The sequence below is a fragment of the Nipponia nippon genome, unplaced genomic scaffold (assembly GCF_047370975.1).
Source record: "Nipponia nippon isolate SJK-2023a ecotype South Korea unplaced genomic scaffold, ASM4737097v1 scaffold_1, whole genome shotgun sequence".
Classification (NCBI taxonomy): Eukaryota; Metazoa; Chordata; class Aves; order Pelecaniformes; family Threskiornithidae; genus Nipponia; species Nipponia nippon.
Window position 1 is genome coordinate 104,455,887 of NW_028262290.1, and position 19,392 is coordinate 104,475,278.

A 19,392-nucleotide genomic window follows, 5' to 3' on the forward strand; every position below is an offset into this window, starting at 1 on the left:
CTTAACAGGTAACTTCCATAGGAATCTAAGAAACAAAATTTATTCTTTAAGTATCCTGCTTTTGTCAGGTTTTACTTCAATAACAATAACAGGAAACAAACAGTAGAACTTCAAAACAAGTCATTTCCACATTGTGTGAAGTTCTCACTTCAGGAATTCTCAGCCCCATAACAAATACTACTTTTCTTTGGACAGCTACTCACACTCCTACACAGGCTGAATCCCCAAGGCTCATTTCAATAAAAGCAATGTCAGCTAAAAGGCTGCCTCTTCTGGGGAGGTGGCTATTAGAAGGCTGAGCTACATCTCAGAGGTGTGGGCATGAGAAGTGTGAGAGGTAGAAAGGCATGAGTGATCTTTGGTAATGTTATAAGTCAGTTAGAAGCTGCATTGCAGTGGGCTGACCTAATGAGCTTTCCTGAGTGACAGGGTGTATTGTTTTGGGCTCACCACTGTGCTTTAGAAATGTAGATCTTCCAGGCAGCTGGGGGGTTCAGCCTACTGCGACTGATCGTGCAGATACAGAGGGTCTGGAATCAGCTGGACATGCAGCTCTCGGAGCTGTATGTGGCTTCAGAGTTTCACAGACTGGTTAGATTAGTGAGAATTGCTTTGAAATGGACTCCTCCCAGGCTCCTGATTTGTATGACTAGCTTCTATATGACCAGTAGTTGCATTGTATGGATGTTCCAGTCTTTTATCTGTGCATTTTCCCGTCATGAGTTGTGTGATTTTTCTGTGCCACATTCTTCTCTTCTTCTCTTCTTCTTCCCTTTCCTTTTAGCAGGTAAGAATAGTGACAGCACAAAGTATGTGTCTCACAGCCTTAGTTTATTCTAGTAAATAATACTTTGTGAGATGTCTCAAGAGTCACCTGTACTCTTATGGTTTTACTTACCCAGGCTAGAATCTGATCAGCTTTCAAAGGATTGCTGTTTTTATTAGCTGCACTGAAGAATAAGAAGAATAAGAATAAGAATAAGAAGAAGAAGAAGAAGAAGAAGAAGAAGAAGAAGAAGAAGAAGAAGAACAAGAAGAAGAAGAAGAAGAAGAAGAAGAACAAGAAGAAGAAGAACAAGAAGAAGAAGAAGAAGAAGAAGAAGAAGAAGAAGAACAAGAAGAAGAACAAGAAGAAGAAGAACAAGAAGAAGAAGAAGAAGAAGAAGAACAAGAAGAAGAAGAACAAGAAGAAGAAGAAGAAGAAGAAGAAGAAGAAGAAGAAGAAGAAGAAGAAGAAGAAGAAGAAGAAGAAGAAGAAGAAGAACAAGAAGAAGAAGAAGAAGAAGAAGAAGAAGAAGAAGAAGAAGAAGAAGAAGAACAAGAAGAAGAAGAACAAGAAGAAGAAGAAGAAGAAGAACAAGAAGAAGAAGAACAAGAAGAAGAAGAACAAGAAGAAGAAGAACAAGAAGAAGAAGAAGAAGAAGAAGAAGAAGAAGAAGAAGAACAAGAAGAAGAAGAACAAGAAGAAGAAGAACAAGAAGAACAACAAGAAGAAGAAGAACAAGAAGAAGAAGAACAAGAAGAAGAAGAACAAGAAGAAGAAGAACAAGAAGAAGAAGAACAAGAAGAAGAACAAGAAGAAGAAGAAGAAGAAGAAGAAGAACAAGAAGAAGAAGAACAAGAAGAAGAAGAACAAGAAGAAGAAGAACAAGAAGAAGAACAAGAAGAAGAAGAACAAGAAGAAGAAGAAGAAGAAGAAGAAGAAGAAGAAGAAGAAGAAGAAGAAGAAGAAGAAGAAGAAGAAGAAGAAGAAGAACAAGAACAAGAAGAACAAGAACAAGAACAAGAAGAAGAAGAAGAAGAAGAAGAAGAACAAGAACAAGAACAAGAAGAAGAAGAACAAGAAGAAGAACAAGAAGAAGAAGAAGAAGAAGAAGAACAAGAAGAAGAACAAGAAGAAGAAGAAGAAGAAGAAGAAGAACAAGAAGAACAAGAAGAAGAAGAAGAACAAGAAGAAGAAGAAGAAGAAGAAGAACAAGAAGAAGAAGAACAAGAAGAAGAAGAACAAGAAGAAGAAGAAGAAGAAGAAGAAGAACAAGAAGAAGAAGAAGAAGAAGAAGAAGAAGAAGAAGAACAAGAAGAAGAAGAACAAGAAGAAGAAGAAGAAGAAGAAGAAGAAGAAGAAGAACAAGAAGAAGAAGAACAAGAAGAAGAAGAACAAGAAGAAGAAGAACAAGAAGAAGAAGAAGAACAAGAAGAAGAACAAGAAGAAGAAGAAGAAGAAGAAGAAGAAGAAGAAGAAGAAGAAGAAGAAGAAGAAGAAGAAGAAGAAGAAGAAGAAGAAGAAGAAGAAGAAGAAGAAGAAGAAGAAGAAGAAGAAGAAGAAGAAGAACAAGAAGAAGAAGAACAAGAAGAAGAAGAAGAAGAAGAAGAACAAGAAGAAGAAGAACAAGAAGAAGAAGAACAAGAAGAAGAAGAAGAAGAAGAAGAAGAAGAAGAACAAGAAGAAGAAGAAGAAGAACAAGAAGAAGAAGAACAAGAAGAAGAAGAAGAAGAAGAAGAACAAGAAGAAGAAGAACAAGAAGAAGAAGAACAAGAAGAAGAACAAGAAGAAGAACAAGAAGAAGAACAAGAAGAAGAAGAACAAGAAGAAGAACAAGAAGAAGAAGAAGAAGAAGAAGAAGAAGAAGAAGAAGAAGAAGAAGAAGAAGAAGAAGAAGAAGAAGAACAAGAAGAAGAACAAGAAGAAGAACAAGAAGAAGAACAAGAAGAAGAAGAAGAAGAAGAAGAACAAGAAGAAGAAGAACAAGAAGAAGAAGAACAAGAAGAAGAACAAGAAGAAGAAGAAGAAGAAGAAGAAGAAGAAGAAGAAGAAGAACAAGAAGAAGAACAAGAAGAAGAACAAGAACAAGAACAAGAAGAAGAAGAAGAAGAACAAGAACAAGAACAAGAAGAAGAACAAGAAGAAGAACAAGAAGAAGAAGAAGAAGAAGAAGAAGAACAAGAAGAAGAACAAGAAGAAGAAGAACAAGAAGAAGAACAAGAAGAAGAACAAGAAGAAGAACAAGAAGAAGAACAAGAAAGCCGTGTCACAGAATATTTGCCCTTGTGGTCCTGAGATCCCTTCATTTGAATTTGAACTGTCATCTTGTGGTGTTACCCTGACTCAGCTGCAGCTTTGAAGTAGTCACTTTTTCTTATAGGGAGCTCCCTAAAAGAGATGAGAAGACATTAAAACATGGTGTTTCAAGTCAGAATAAAAACTAGGAACATAACTTCCTTTTAAAGAGAGATCAAAACCAATAGGTGAGACAAAGTAGAAGAAAAAAGTCCAAATACATAATGCTTTTCCTGCCCACTCTCTCATTGCAGGTGGGTTTATTGCTTCCATTCTTGATTACAATTAGCTCAGTATTCAAGAAGTTAGCAGATTCTGCTTAGTGCTAGAAAGACCCAAAGATGTTCTTTCTATAACCTCTGAGGCCTGACAGCCTGGTCTTAACTCTTAATTGCAGCTTCTGCCTCTGTTGTGAGCTAGAAATTCCCACACCCGTGTTGTGACTTGTGTTTACCAATGCTTGCTGCCTGTAGAACCCTCTCTCCTTGAGTGGATTTTGTACTTCCAACGACAAGAATGATTGTCTCCCTCCAAGTAGAGTGAGGCAGTCACTTTACTTAAAGAAACAGATGACAAAATCTGAAAACCGAAGAAATGAAAACATGGTCTTGCAATCTTTCTTTCATTCATTTGGTTGTGCATCAAGTGCTTTTGTGGCCTCTGGACATGACATAGGTAGCTTCTTGTTTCTTACCAACACCTGTATTATTAGCAAGTGAATGCAGTTCTAGCCAGGTAAATAAAGCAGTATTGTACAACATTTTTTTTGGCAATTTTTCAGCCTTGTTCAGTGCTGCAGGATGTATGAATACATTATGTTCTAATATTTCCATCTGGCTGAAGGACTGAATATATACCACTGCTTTTCTGGGCTATTTGAGGTGAATGAAGGTATTTCTTAAGGTGGTGGTGTCCCCACATGCAGTGAAGATACCTGTTCTGTCATGATCTCATGCAGAATTCAGCTTGTATTGTATGCAGATGACCGGGGAAGGGGAAGGTTTATTCCAGCCTTACCTGCTCCTTACATATCTGAGCAGCGTTTGAAAGGATGGAGGACTGGTGCTCCCGAGACTGGATATACCCTTGAAAGCAGACTCCTGTCTCAAATTTGCTTTGTGCTAAATGCATTTTGATGGATGACTCATGGGGCTAGTGAAGTTGCCAGTAAGCATTGGTCACAAACCAGTCCAGTTCTATTCTCTAGAGGGATGCCAACATCTATTGTGTGACTGTCTTCTGCTGCTGAATTTCCTTCATTTCTAAGCCCCATTGGTTTTGGGTGTCTTGAGCCCACCCCTGTATGCAGATCAAATAGCTGAAATAACTTAATCGTCCTAAACTGCTTAAACTTGCAGCTTTTCAACTGCTGTCTCCTCCTCTCCCCCCTTTCCCCAACTTGTTTTCTTTCAGAGCCTGCCTTCTTCTATCTATCGTTTATAGATGCATACATCAAGGACTTAACAGTGAAATGAAGACTAGAATGTTTAGCAAAGCAGTGTACTAACTACAAACATTTTTTTTTCCTCTTAAGAGCAGTAGAACTAAAGACAGCACATTGTTTGTCACTTCTTTGCTCTCAACAGTGACCTCTTAACATTTCAGTGATTTCTGGATTTGTTCCAAGTTCTAAAGCAAGAGAAGTCTTTCCTTCTTAATCCATTTCTGGTAGAGGAATCCCCCTTACACAGTGAGCATTCCTTTAAAAAAAAAAAAAGTTTAGTGGCATGCATCACTGCCTCTGCCTGTAGGCTCTCAAAGGGTAACTTCCAGGTTGTGACCTCCAGTCTCTCCCACTCCCTTTATTCCCTGAAATCTCCAAGCAGAACTGTGATTTGTTACCTGCACCTCTTGGAAAATGAGACACAAATTCTCCATGCATTTATTCCACCTTCTTGTCTTTATACATTCCATCCAGTCACAGCTCATGAGAAATTTCTCTTCTCTAAGTTGCACAACAGTGTGTAAAAGTTAGTTCCAGATAATTTTTATGTTACAATCCAAGCTGCTGTATTTTAACACCATTGTGCAATTCTGGGAGACTTGTCAAATTACTATTTTAATGCTTTTATTACAGGACTTTAAATCTCTTGACACTTAGATTCAGAGCACACTCTCTGTGTTGTAACCACCTTTTGAGGCCACAGCTGCCACTGTCCTGTGGCAGCTATTCAGCTTAGTGTAAAAGCTGTATGGCGGGGATGATCTCAGATGCCTAATTGACTTCCTTGTTCCAGCTAAGAGAGCCTTACAATTTATTCAGCAAGAAGCACGTGTGAGTATACCCACTCCTGCAAAGCAGAGGCCTCCTTTGTCCCTGAGTTAAAGAAAAAGATAAGGTTGAATTTAAAAAAGATAAGGTGGAATTTAATCACTTTACTGCAGGGATCTTTAGATCTGGCAAACAGCTCCAAATGTAGTCATCAAGCCCCGTTGTAAACGTACAAAAGAAACAATTAAAAGCTTTGTAAGTATTTCTTTTCAAACTGTTGACATCTCCAACAACAGAAACTAGCAGCTATGTAAAGAAAATGTTCTCTGCAAAACTTTGGAAACATCGAGGAAAATGTAGCTTTGTTATTACTTACTTCAGTTTAAATATCCCAGTTTTATTTTAAATCATCCTACTGCAGTCACCAATGTAAAACTAAGGCCAAAATAAAACTTGGGTTAATTAAGCACTAAATGAAGGAAAATGCTATAAAAATCCCACAAACCTGCAAGATGCTTTCTGTGGGGTATAATACTGCAGTTGGGCAAAGCATGCAAACAAACAAGTGTTGTGTTTTCCAAACCAAGAGCTTAAATTCTGGTTAATGGGTGTCTTTAGGATGAATTGACTGTAACTTACAAACTGTTGCTGCCTAGGTTCGTTCCTGGGAGGACATACCCTATTGCAGGAGGGGATGTTTTTCAAGGAAACTTCCTGGGGAACCCATGCTGCCTTCAGGTCCTGAAACAGATTCTGTTGCAGGCCAAATGAATCCTGTGGGCTGGGAAAGTTAAGAAAAACAAATCCAAGAAGCTCTGTTTGTTTTCTGGGTTTTTTTGTGTGTAAAGTTTTAGTCCTTTCTTCCCAGCTACTGACTTCATTGTTATGTTGTCTAGATTCCCTTGCAGCTGTTCTAATATTTGAGATTAGAAAAAACCTTTAAAGAATTTGATTTTCTTTTCTTCTTCCCAGTTTGAGTTGCTAAACTGAAGTTCAGCTGCAAGTCTGACATTGTTGGAGATACACGAGAAATAAGACAAAGGATGTGAAGGCAGAAGACGTTAATCAACCTCTGTAGACAGTTAACCAGACCTGGCCTGAGAGAAGAAACAGGAGGACACCACAAAACAGTCTAGCAAGGAAATACCACGATAAGCACGAGAACACAAGGCCGCTGAAAAAGCCGAAGTAAGAATCACCTGAACTATGAGTAAACTATCCTAATTAACATAGTAAAAACCACACCTCCAGCGAAGCCCCCGGCCCAAGCAAAGACCCCCTACCCACTGAGCATGCTCTGTAAATTTAAAACACACTGTACCTTTAAGTGGAGACGAGGCTTGTGAGAACCAACAGAAGCAAAGATGAATAAGTGGAATTGTGAAAGCACAGGTAACAGCTGCTCAGAATGTATAAAATGTCACTGCATGTTAACCAAGGTGTGCTGGCTTTGTGGAGTTACCACCTAGCACCCACCTCTGCGCAGACATGAAATAAACAACAAATATCTCGACTCTGTGTGTGTCCTGGTTTCAGCTGGGATAGAGTTAATTTTCTTCTTAGTAGCTGGTATAGTGCTGTGTTTTGGATTTAGGATGAGAATAATGTTGATAATGCACTCATGTTTTGGTTCTTGCTGACCAGAGTTAACACTAGTCAAGGACTTTCCAGCTTCCCAATGCTCTGCCAGGTGCATGAGAAGCTGGGAGGGGGCACAGCCAGGGGGGGATGGCCCAGACTGGCCAAAGGGCTATTCCATACCGTATGACGTCATGCTCGGTATGTAAGCTGGGGGAAGAAGAAGGAAGGGGGGGACGTTGGGCGTGATGGTGTTTGTCTTCCCAAGTACCCGTTAGGTGTGATGGATCCCTGCTTTCTTGAGGATGGCTGAACACCTGCCTGCCCATGGGAAGTAGCGAATGAATTCCTTGCTTTGCCTTGCTTGCGTGCATGACTTTTGCTTTCCCTGTTAAACTGTCTTTACCTCAACCCATGAGATTTCTCCCTTTTACTCTTCCGATTCTCTCCCACATCCCACCCGGGGGGGAGCGAGCAAGCGGCTGTGTGGTGCTTAATTGCTGGCTGGGGTTAAACCACAACAGTATGTTATTCGGCTTTTTTGCACACTGGGTAAAAGAACCCTGCTTTTTGGGACAACATCAACTTGTATTTTATTGTTCCCTTCCCCCAATGTGTTTTTGTATGCCATGGAATCTAATATCCTTTATATTGTTTAGTGATTTAGAGGCTTCACCTCAGGTATACTGTTAAAGCTCTATGTATCTGGTTTTTGCTCTTATCCATGATTTATCTGCTCTGTCAACCCACTTCATTTAACTTGTACGGCTGAAAACAAAGCGGGCTGAGACAGGTCTCCTTTAAATTTACTAGGCTGCTTTTATATCCTGCTAGCTGTGGGAATACAGCAAAGTCCATCCACCAGATGCAGTTCATTAAGCCCTTTGTCCCACGGGTGATTTCTGAGAACAGCATTTCACCTGTGTCACGTCCCGCCGGGGAGGAGGAGGGGAGGAGCGACTAAGATTCGCAAATCCTCTCGGTGTGGACTAAGGTGGGCCAAAACTCAAGGTCTGTACACAAACACCAGCTTTAATAGAAAGCTTCTAGAGAGACAAATATTGAGCACAAATATTCGATACCCGCCAACCCTCTCACGGTTTTATCCACCCCAGCTATGCGGCTTTACGGAAAGTCAAGGTAGGCCGTGCAGTACTTGACTACAGTTTAGCAACTTTAACAACTTAATCACCTTAGGAAAAGTGAAAGAGAAAGAGGGAGAAGGAAAAGAGAATCGCCAGTCCTGGATCCAGTGCTGGTCCTGCCAGCAGGGGTATTTAGTGAGGAAAAAGGAGGAGAGCGAGGAGGAGAAGTGAAGGTTCTTATGGAGATGTTGATTCCACGCAGGGTGCTCGGTGGTAATTCCACAAATCGAGCACACCGTCATACAAACTACAGCATATTTATCGGGCTACATGATTAGTATAAACGCGCCTAAATTCACACTTCTTGGTTAGTGATTAACATTGCAAACGCTATTGTTTACTGTATTTAAATTAGCCCCGCTGGCTATGTAAATGAGCACGCATGCTCCTTTCAGGTGCGGGGCGGCAAATCTTTTGGGTCCTGAATTGAGTCGGTGGTCACGATCTCCCCTCGCCACATTTACCTTTTACCCACTTTCTGCGGTTTGATCAAACTTCATGCTTCTCTGGCCACCGGTCCAGTCTTTGGTGCCAAGATGTTCCCTCTTACCGGCTTGTTAGCTCTTCTTTGAGGTTAGAGCCGTTATTTTTCCACAGTTGGTTACTGATACGAACACTTCCGTATCTTGTAGCTCCCTCCCAAATTCCTTTCCTAAGGCACACGTGGTTAGTGGTTTTGCTAATTGGAAAACTACATCAGAGATAAGTCGAATTAAGAGGGGCGACCAGTCCGACCAAGAGAAGTGATACCAGGACCCTCCCCCAGGCGGTGGGGGGGTGTCTGCGTGTGTGTGGGGAGGGGAATAAGAGGCTTCCCAGCCCGCGGGGGGTGGGGCCGAGGCAAGGCCGCCCTCTCTCCACAGGGTGGCCTCACGCCAGGGGCTGTCCGGCCCTGGGTCCTAGCGACCGTCGCTTTGCATTGTGGTTTTAGCACCAAGACTGAGACATCTCGTTGTTTTGCACTAGCAGTTCTCTACAACCTGATAGCAGTGGCTGTCGGGAGGTTGAGAGGAAAAAAGGAGAAAATACAATTTACCAAAAGAAAAAATACTGCACAGATTATGGTCTGAAGATTTGGGTTGTTTAACAGGACAGGAGTGCTTCTGAGTAATTACTTTTAGTTGATATTTAAAACATGCAGATAGCTGCTGAAATTAAGTGTGGTTCATTAATTCTTCCAGGGCAATTGGAAGAACTCCTAATGGAGAGGTTAAACTGTCAGGGCAAATATTGGAGAGAAAATGCCTGAGACCGCCAAAGATGGGAAGTCCTTCCATAACCTGCAGCTTTACTCTGCCAGTTATTTTGAAGAGCCAACCCTTGCAAAACCAGAACGTGTGTGGACATTAGCTCACATTCACCTCGGTATGCTTTCTGTTTGGAAGTTTCCTTAGCTGAAGACCTTAAGAATGTATAGAAGTAGAATTGGAAGTCTACAGAAAAAAAGGCTTGTTTCCATTTTAAGAATGGGAAAGGAAAGGGAGGGCTGGATGGACCATGTCCTCCCTGATAACTTCAGTCTCTACCCACTGACTTGCAGAAAAAACTCAGGATGGAATGGGACATAGAAGGAGAAAAGGGCAGCACAACAGAGCAGGAAATATTTTCTGCTATTCTGCTGTCTTTACCCCATTGATCCTGCTGCTTTACTTGCTAAATTTAGGCATTTCTGTGGAGAAGACACATCCTTGCTCCTCTTAACAGGAAATAACAAATTCTGTGTATTTCCCCTTCCCCCAACCCTAGGCAGCACACTTGATTTGTTTTTTTTCTGAGGGTTAGAGGCTCATCTCCTCCATTAAGGTCTTCAACAGGATTTGCAACACTTAACAGCTCTCCTGATGTTATCTGGCAGGAGTCAGTCCTGCATAATCCCAAACAGACCAGAGAGTGTGTATCTAAGGGGAATGTGTTACCCTGTCTTCTTCCTGTACCAGCCCATTTCCAAACAATCTTCGAGTACCCCCAGAAGCAGAATTTTTCCTTTCTGCTCCTTGAAGCCATCAGCAGAGCTTGTGATTGAAACATGTTAGTCATAAGCAGTTTTGACTTTTGTACCTTCTTGTTCTGTCCTTTCTGAGTGCCCCCAAAGATAATCTGGGTATAATTAAGAAAGGTAGGAAAAGGTCAGGTGTTTTGCCAGGAGGAATGGATTTAGGCATATTAAGGGGAGGGGCTAACTAGAAATTTTCTGTCTAACGTGGTAGGTGAGGAGTCAACCCAGCCTTCAATTCTGCTTTACGGGCAGACACACATGTTGCCTGAAGGAAAGATTGGCTGAACTCTACTGTTCTTTGAAAGGAACTGCCTGTCCGTCAGTCAGAGCTTCATGTCTTTTAAAATAAAAGATAAGGAGGCTTGAGGCAGTTTTTGGAAAGTGTGATATCTTTCCTTCTAAATAGTTTTGTGGTTCGCTTCTGCATCTTTGTAACCAGTCTTTTTCCTCACCTTCTTAACTAAAATCTTAGGGTTTGCCCCTTGTTTCATGTGATTAGTGCCTGGCTTTGCCACCTGTCGTTCCTACGTTTCTGAAAGATTCCATTCACTCTTACAGTGTAGTCCAGCTTCCTCTGTGTTCCCAACAGAGTGCTACATCTGGAAATGTATTTTTTTGTCTTGGTATCACCATAGCTGGAAGCTGCCTTCTGTCTTGAATGGTAATAAATATTATGAGTAGTTTGAATACTACTCATAGTGTATTTTACCATGTCATTATTTTCACTGAGGATGTCTGATGTTCTTTTTCACCTGATACTCGTTACGCAAGAGGTCTCTTTAGTGACTTCTATTTCCTAGCATAACTGTTTTCTTCTAATTCTCAGTTGTTTCGTTTTTATTCTTGACTCTCTGAAGCTGACATTACTGTGTATATTTCTAAGCAAAGATGAAAGCTGACAAACTGTTCAGAAAGAATGACAGTCTTTGCATTTGAAAATGTAGTGTAAGACTTGCATTGATGATGGATCCATGGAACTCCACTTCACCATTGTTTCCACTGAAGCCAGAAACAAAGGAGCAAAGGTCACATGATTTCCTTTTAGAACCAACTCCATGAGACCCCACAAACAATTTCTTGAAAAACTCACTTCAGGAGTTTACTGGTTTAGATTCAGTGCTATGTTATGTTCATGTCTGTTTGTGAGCTTCATATTTATATCTGGAGAAAGTAACCTGTATCCTTGAGGGGTAAGGATGCTAATTTGTAAGCATCTTTTGGCAGTAAGTGATTCCTGGTCAGTTTTAACTAATTCAGGTCTCCCCAGGGTAGGTACAGAATCTTAAAGCTGCGGATTAAGGCTAAGCCATTTTTTGCTATTGCAGTTTGATGATTATTTTTCATGAAAGCCTGTAACATACTTAATAACTATTCTTATGTTTCTGCCATACTCTGGTAACAAAGCAGTATTAACATCTCATTGGGGCCTCCATGGTTACCCCACTGTACAACATTTTATCAAACTACTGCAAAGCGCAGCTGAGATGTAAATTTACAGTTTTTTCAGTTACTCCAACTCAGCAGCTTGTGTATAGCATCATATTCCACATTAAATGCAAAGTATTCGGTAGTTACCTTAATGTTGTGTGCACAGGTCATTTTTTACTATTGTGTACACAGGTTGTTATTGTGAAGCAGCTGACATGCCATAAATCCATGTTCCTCATTTCTCTAGTTTTAACTCTCTGACCTTTTGCAAAACTGTTTAGAATCTAAAGCAGTGCTGCCTATTCTGATTCCCCAAATACAAGTGACATAAATATAAATCTTTGCCTCTCCAATGTTATATTTTCTCATCAAAACGTGGATGGTTTTGGACTCAGTCTGAATGGCAGTCTGTGAAAACCATGCCTCCCAAGATGATGCTGAGCCTGCACTGGCACGTGTTTGGGATTTAACAGTGTCTGTTAGAATCCAGATGACACTTAACAAAAATGAATATTTGGATATATCATTGTCATTCAGAATTTCTCACCTCTTAGGTAATTAAAATTTTTTTGTTTGTTTCTTTTGAAACTGTATGTAAGCAATGGTCTCTGTCATTTTTTTGCTCATCAGTCCACTTGGTTAGTTCTTTACCCAATTCTGTGGATTCTGAGAGCTGTGTGCCCAATTGATACCAAAGACTTAAACAATTTAGTAAAAGATCAGGCCCCTTCTTGTCCTTTTGTGTAAAGTTTGTAAGGTGTAAACTTTGTAAGACAAAGGAGTCTGCATGTCAAAGGTCTCAATAGTAGTACCTCCTGGGTTATAAAGCCTGACAGACTGAAAGCAGGATGTGATAAGGAGGAACTGAAACAATGAGATGAGGAGGGAGGAATGATTACATGTTGGAAGGGATAGTTACATGTCTGCCTAAAGCCAGTTTCCGGATGGTTGAGGCTTTAGAAACTTGTCCGTAATCTCATCATCCAAATTACTAACCAATCATCGTAAAGAGAACGAGCTTTGCGGTTCTTGTGTATAAATGTATCGTGGAAGTCCTGTTCGGTGTGCATGTTAGGAGGAGAGATCCGCCGTGCACCCAGCACTGCAATAAACCAATGTCGGCTTTCTAAATTATCATTTGGTTTGGAGAGTCTTCTTGGTTACTATTTTCGGTAACACAACCGGTTAATCTCGTAACGTTTTCTGAGCCTGAGAAGACTTCTAAAGACATGAATCATGAGATAATTCCATAAACTTCTATTGCAGTTTCACTTCTATCTGTTTCCTTATCTTTTTAGGAGTGCTTTATCTGGATGCAGCTAACAGTTTAATATTGCTAGCTTATAGTGGGTATCCAAAATTGCAATCCTTTTCACCTTTCTGCGCTCCTGTTTGAAAGAAAATGTTTTGACTGATAGTTTTATCCTTCTATAAAGAGCAGTAGTCCTCCAGCTTTGGTAATGAGTCCATCATCATCTCCCTATTTTGTATAAAGGAAAACCATCTTTTATTTGGTTCATTGATGGTGGACCTAATTGTCAAAGAAGTTTTCAATGGAGGGAGTTAGCTTTCCTCCTTAGATCAACCCAAGACCAATTACAAACACAATAACAAAAATTGCAGATTACACATTGAATTTACAGATCAAATTTAAAATGTACTGGGAAATAATGACAGAGCTATTTGTCACAGAAGTTATAAGACATGAACTGATCAGTTATTGGTCCCAGTATGTTGTACCAAAAACTTGGGTCCGTCACCTGGTGTGTATTGCCCAATTGATACACAGAATCGAGGTATTTTCCTTTATTACGTAAATGCACACATACGGGTGCATGGTACAAACCAGCACACCATTGATGTAAACTAACAATTATTTATACAATCATCTAATACATGTTCATTGTCACTTTGTTGAATGATTGGTTAAAATTCTTTGTCTGCCATGTAAATTACTACGCATGCTCACTATGATTCTCGAGACCTTTACTTCCTTAATCTTTTGGGTCAGTGGATTTCTTGAGTGGGTGGTCCTTGAGTCAGTGGTCGGTCTCCCCCACCGGAATTATCTTTCCCCTAAGTTCACTTAACTTTGGCAACACTAAGCAGTCCTTTACAGACTGTTAGTGAACCAAACTATCGTTCACTTTAGAGTTCTTTGTTATTAGACATATATACTGTTTCGTGATGCCATAGTATTGTTAGGGTAAAATGAGCAAGGTTAATCTTTACCAACATCAAATAGACGATTGGAAACAAGTAACAAATATCCACTCCAGTTTCCAGAAGGAAACTAAGCAGTCTTTGTGATTATTGCCTTTATGCTGCTTTTCTAGAGAAGCTGGAAACTGAACTGCAAATGCAAGTAGTTTTCATTACTACGGAGTTGCTGCACAACACTTCTAGTGCTTGATCGGTTATGTGGCTCTTCTTATCTGAGAATAATTAGAGTACCCACAAGTCAAAAAAGCTTTGTAGACTCATGACTTTATTGGACTTCAATGAGCTGCCTATCTTTAGTGTGAGCAGTGACAAACTACAGAGGTGTTTTTAGAAGTTTGTAGATCAAGCCTTAATATATTTGTGATTAATTTTTTTCTTTTTGAAATTGGAGAAATTTTTATTCTATGTTTAACTTGAGGCATCCCTGCAGTGAAAGAATTAATTTTTCATAAATCAGTGTCTTTTCCTTACCAGAAACAGCTGAATCTAACTGAAATTTCCATGACTCCAGCCTGCTCCATTTAAAGTCTGCAGTGTTTTCTACTTATTCCAATAAGTGCTATCAAATTCAAAGTCTGATAAAGGGAAGGACAAGGTATGAGAAACTTGCCTTAGTCTCTATTGTGTGAACTGGAAATTTCCCTGGTACACAACTATTCAAGAAATGCTTTGAAAATTTACAGTATTCAAGCTGCAGTTACAAGAGGCTAAAGGACGTATTACCCGTTGTTTGTCCAAAGTACAGAATCTTGTCGGCGTCCAAAACTCTCTGACCAGGTTCTTTTAGATATTCCACATGCGGAGGGTATAATGTTCAATATCAAATTTAGTTATTTGAAGATATTTGATGTTACATGGGGTTTCTGATTTAGCAGTGATACAAAATATATGGAAACCACAAAGTATATTTTAGCAAAATATAGCAATTGCAATACACTGTTCAATCTTAATACCAGTGTGATTCCTATTATTGGTCTACAGTACGCTCACTGTCACAACGCTGGGCATCCTGAGTCGCTGGGAAAGAATACATTGGTTAAAGCCATCTCAAGCCTGTTGCTCTCTTTGAAATTCTTTTGTTAATTTTGTTTTTTATACTCTATGTCATGCTAAGCCATGTATTTACTCCCCTGATCTAGTCTAGCTTACTCAGGGAGAAACGTTTATATCATCAGTTGATTTACTTAACTGTGATAGCCCTTTATCTAAAACAAAGGCCACCCTCACAAAGGTCCCCTTTGTGCTGACATAAAGTCAGCTTTGCAACAGCCGTGGTCAGTCACAGTCTGCATTGTTCCCTGAGCTTCATGGACACATTGCCCTTGCCCATCTTCTCTGAGCCTTCTTCCATTTTAGGAGTTTATTGGTCAGTCACAGATCTCTTTGCCATTCAAAATAATGGTGGTGTGACTGCAGAGTGGATGGTTTCATTGTAGTATAATAAGAAAGCAGTTATTTGTTGCCTTAATAACAGATGTTACAAATGCCTACCTTTCTCCATTTTGCCTCGGGTCTACTCCTCCTCCTTCCTCAGCCTCCCTATGGTATCTTGTTACTTAACTGGGAAGATGAACTGCATATCCTGCAGTTGCTGATGTAATAACACCATAATCTTTTTAACATTAGCAGCTGGAAAAAGAATCTTCTACCCCCGAGTTCAGAAGTAGAATATTGGAGCAATCTAACATTAGACAGGGAAGAGATCTTAGGGAGGTACTGTAAAGAATACCGTTGCATTAGCTCTTGGAAGCTATTTAAATAATGCAGTTGACATTTTTCTGTTTCAGAAAGTAGTAGTTCGAGTTACTTTTCTTCTTTGGAGCTGTGAGTAGCAGCAATCCAAATTTTGGAATGGTATCACAGGGTAATGATCTACCCCTGCTGGCGATGGATGAAAAGATATAATTTTAAAAGGTACCTCTTCTGCACGTATTTCTGATCCCTTACCTGCTTTACTTCTTCTAAGAGTGTCTTACTTGAGTGTCAATCCAAAACATTTTGCAAAGGAAACTAGCAGTTTTTCACATTCTGCTCAGGGCAGTTAATGGCCTTGTTCATAAATGTTTAACATTAAAAGCTTCAGAATTTGTGCCATTCATCGTGTTTCTACAACACACCATTGCATGTTGATTAGACAGAAGAAACAGGTAAAGATTTCTGAAAGGTGGTTCATAAAAGACCCTAATTTTCTTATTTCATAAGCAAAACTTAGATGGTTTAACAAAAGCTCTTAGATGTCAGAAAAGAGATGCTAAATTATCACTTACTTTCCTGTAATGTATTAGGAGACATTTGAGAGAAAAGTATTGTATTGGAGACATTTTCTGAAGTCCTGTTTTTGTTTAAAATTTTAAAGAAATGCAGCAGTACTGTAGTTCAAAACTTTCTGCCATTCATAATTGAAACTAAAAACCTTTACATCTGTCATCTTTTCATATTGAAGTTTATTTGCTGTTTATTGGTAGGTAAAAAGTCATATTTGCTTGTATTTACATGTTTCTCTCAGAAGGGTTCTACTGGAATCAAACATAGAAATAGTAGTTTACAAGATTGTAATCAGAAACTGACAAATGATCATTAGAGTTCCAAGTATGTTTAAACCAGCTGTGTTTTTTCTTTTTTTTTTTTCGGTTGTTGTTTTGTTTTGTTTTTAAATTATATAGTTTCCCACAGGAATTGTGAGCTAATGTCTGTCATACCTTTGTTGGATGCAGGTTTTTTCTCTGCAGTTCTGGGTTAAAATGTATGAGAGTCTTTTCCTGTTGTCCTGGTTTCAGCTGGGATAGAGTTAATTTTCTTCTTAGTAGCTGGTATAGTGCTGTGTTTTGGATTTAGTATGAGAATAATGTTGATAACACACTGATGTTTTAGTTGTTGCTAAGTAGTGCTTACACCAGTCAAGGACTTTTCACCTTCCCATGCTCTGCATGGCGTACAAGAAGCTGGGAGGGGGCACAGCCAGGGGGCCTGACCCAGATTGGCCACAGGGCTATTCCACACCATATGACGTCATGCTCAGTATATAACTGGGTCGAGTTGGCCAGGGGGAGAAGGGATTGCTGCTCGGGAACAGGCTGGGCATCAGTCAGGGGGTGGTGAGCAATTGTGTCGTATATCACTTGCTTTGTACATTATTATTGTATTTTATTATTATTATTATTATTATTATTATTATTATTATTATTATTATTACTACTACTACTACTACTACTACTACTATCATTCTATTTTATTTTACTTCAATTATTAAACTGTTCTTATCTCAACCCAGGAGTTGTCTGACTTTCACCCTTCCAATTCTCTCCCCTACCCCACTGAGGGGGGAGTGAGTGAGCGGCTGTGTGGTGCATACTTGCTGGCTGGGGTTAAACCACAACAGTCCTTTTTGGCGCCCAACGTGGGGCTCGAGGGTTTGAGATAATAAGAGATTAATCAGAGTGTATTAAGGAATTTGTATCTGTTAACAGTTGCTGGTCATAATATTGATTCATCTGCTCTCGGTATTAGTCTACCTGATCTGCACCATGCTCTTGTTTTTGCAGTACATGTTAAAGATTGGTGTTGGGTGTTGCAGTTTTCTGTGCTCTGCCGTGATTAGTGATGTTTTGCCTGGGAGATTTGTTATTAAAACACTGACCTTGAGCGCTATCTGGTATTTGGGTTCTGTACTGAAGCCATTACTGTACTTCGGGTACCACCTCATGGAGACAATTAGCAATTATACCTCTTCCTCTGAGAGGCTTTTTATGGAGGAAATACAGAATAGCACCTTCACTGACGCCTTCTATAATGTTTCCTCCTTCATTGCAACAACTTTTTTGTATCTTGAACATCCTTGGGTAGTTAAGATACATCTATTGGTATTTCTTGGGTATATTGTTTCGGTTTTGTCTAGAGTTAATATGCATTTTAAGAATATCATCCAGAGATCTGCCCCAAGGCTGGATAATTATGAGTGGCAGGGTGTGTGGGAGAGTATGGGCAAATGCCTAGGACGGTGGGCCCCTCCAGTGTTTTGGAGTTTCACCCCTGAACAAGTGCAGAATCCTGAAAAATTAGTAGAACATTTGGAAAAAGTATGCTGTCATCCTGACAATTCTAGGGAGACACAAATCACTGCAATGTGCTGGGGCCTGGCCCATGCCTACCGAGCCGTATTAAACGCTATTCAGAACCCTCAAGGGGAAGAGAAGGTCTCTGGATCTGACAACAAAACGACTGGCGTTGCAGCTGTGCCAGCCCCGGCAACAGACACTACGGCTACGCCAGCCCCTGTGACGAGCGCTGCCGATACGCCAGCCCCTGTAACAGGTGCTGTGGCTACACCAGAGAACCAACCCGTGCCAGTATCAGTTGCCCCTATACAGAAGAAAAAATACACAAGAAAATCAACTCGTTTAGTAAGGGCTGATGATGAACCAGGGCCATCACAAGAACAGGAGGAGGAAGAGGCAGAACCCACAAATGAGATGGTAACAACCCGATCTCTGTCCCTGAGTGAGCTGCGAGATATGCAAAAAGATTTTAGTCGTCATCCAGGCGAGCACATCATCACTTGGCTGCTCCGATGCTGGGATAATGGGGCTAGTAGCCTGGAATTAGAGAGTAAGGAAGCCAAGCAGCTGGGATCCATTTCTAGGGAAGGGGGCATTGACAAAGCGATTGGAAAAGGGGCAAAAGTCCTCAGCCTCTGGAGGCGACTTCTGGCAGCTGTGAAGGAAAGGTATCCTTTCAAGGAAGATTTTTTATGTCAGCCAGGCAAGTGGACCACCATGGAGAGAGGTATCCAGTACCTGAGGGAATTAGCCGTGCTGGAGGTGGTGCATAGGGACTTGAACAGTGAGCAGTTATCCAAAGATCCAGATGAAGTCCAGTGCACACGACCCATGTGGTGGAAGTTTGTGTGGAGCGCACCATCATCATATGCAAACTCTTTGGCAACAATGACCTGGAAAGATGAAGAGGGACCAACGGTGGATGAATTGGCTGGCCAACTCCGACAATACGAAGAAAGTCTCTCTGCCTCCCTACGGGCCTGCGTCGCGGCTGTGGAGAAACTGCCTGACGTGCTAGCTGAGAAATTATCCTGGGAGTTCCAGCGATTCAAAGAGGACATGTCCTACTCCTCACCTGTACGGACCAGTATCTCAGCCATCAGGAGTAAGCATCCCTCTCTTCAAGAGAGAAGATACAGTGAATACACACCACGGGCCACCCTGTGGTTTTATCTGCGTGACCATGGAGAGGACATGAGGAAGTGGGATGGAAAATCTACCTCGACCCTAGAGGCACGAGTACATGAGTTGCAAGGAAAAACAATTACAAAAGGTGGTTCTTCCAGGAAAATTGCTGCTCCAGTTTCCAGTGAGCAGTTCCCTAGACAGGATAAAAGGGCTGATTTTGCTTCCGATCTCAAAAAAGGGGTTTTTGATTCGCATTTACAAGAAGTGAGTAACGAATGCTATGACCGGGACTAGAGGGGCCCTGCCTCCAGCCAGGTGGAGGAAAGGGACAACCGGGTGTACTGGACTGTGTGGATTCGATGGCCTGGCACATCAGACCCACAGGAGTATAAGGCTTTAGTAGACACCGGTGTACAGTGTACCCTAATGCCATCAAGCTATGAAGGGGCAGAACCCATCTGTATTTCTGGAGTGACAGGGGGATCCCAACAGTTGACTGTATTGGAGGCTGAAGTAAGCTTAACCGGGAAGGAGTGGCAGAAGCACCCCATTGTGACTGGCCCAGAGGC

At 40.8% G+C, this 19,392-nt stretch overlaps 1 protein-coding gene across 3 annotated transcripts in view; it reads left to right on the forward strand.

The window, feature by feature from the left end:
• The window catches only part of LOC148057533 (uncharacterized), a 50,202-nt gene extending 31,034 nt beyond the window's left edge, over nt 1-19,168 (forward strand). For all 3 annotated transcript variants that reach the window (XM_087765938.1, XM_087765932.1, XM_087765924.1), the window contains 2 exons: nt 6,243-6,662; nt 17,743-19,168. In XM_087765938.1, the coding sequence (XP_087622064.1) occupies nt 17,762-19,117 (1,356 nt within the window). In that variant the 5' untranslated portion in view covers nt 6,243-6,662; nt 17,743-17,761 and the 3' untranslated portion in view covers nt 19,118-19,168. The remainder of the gene's footprint in view (nt 1-6,242; nt 6,663-17,742) is intronic.
• Nucleotides 19,169-19,392: the final 224 nt, after the last annotated feature.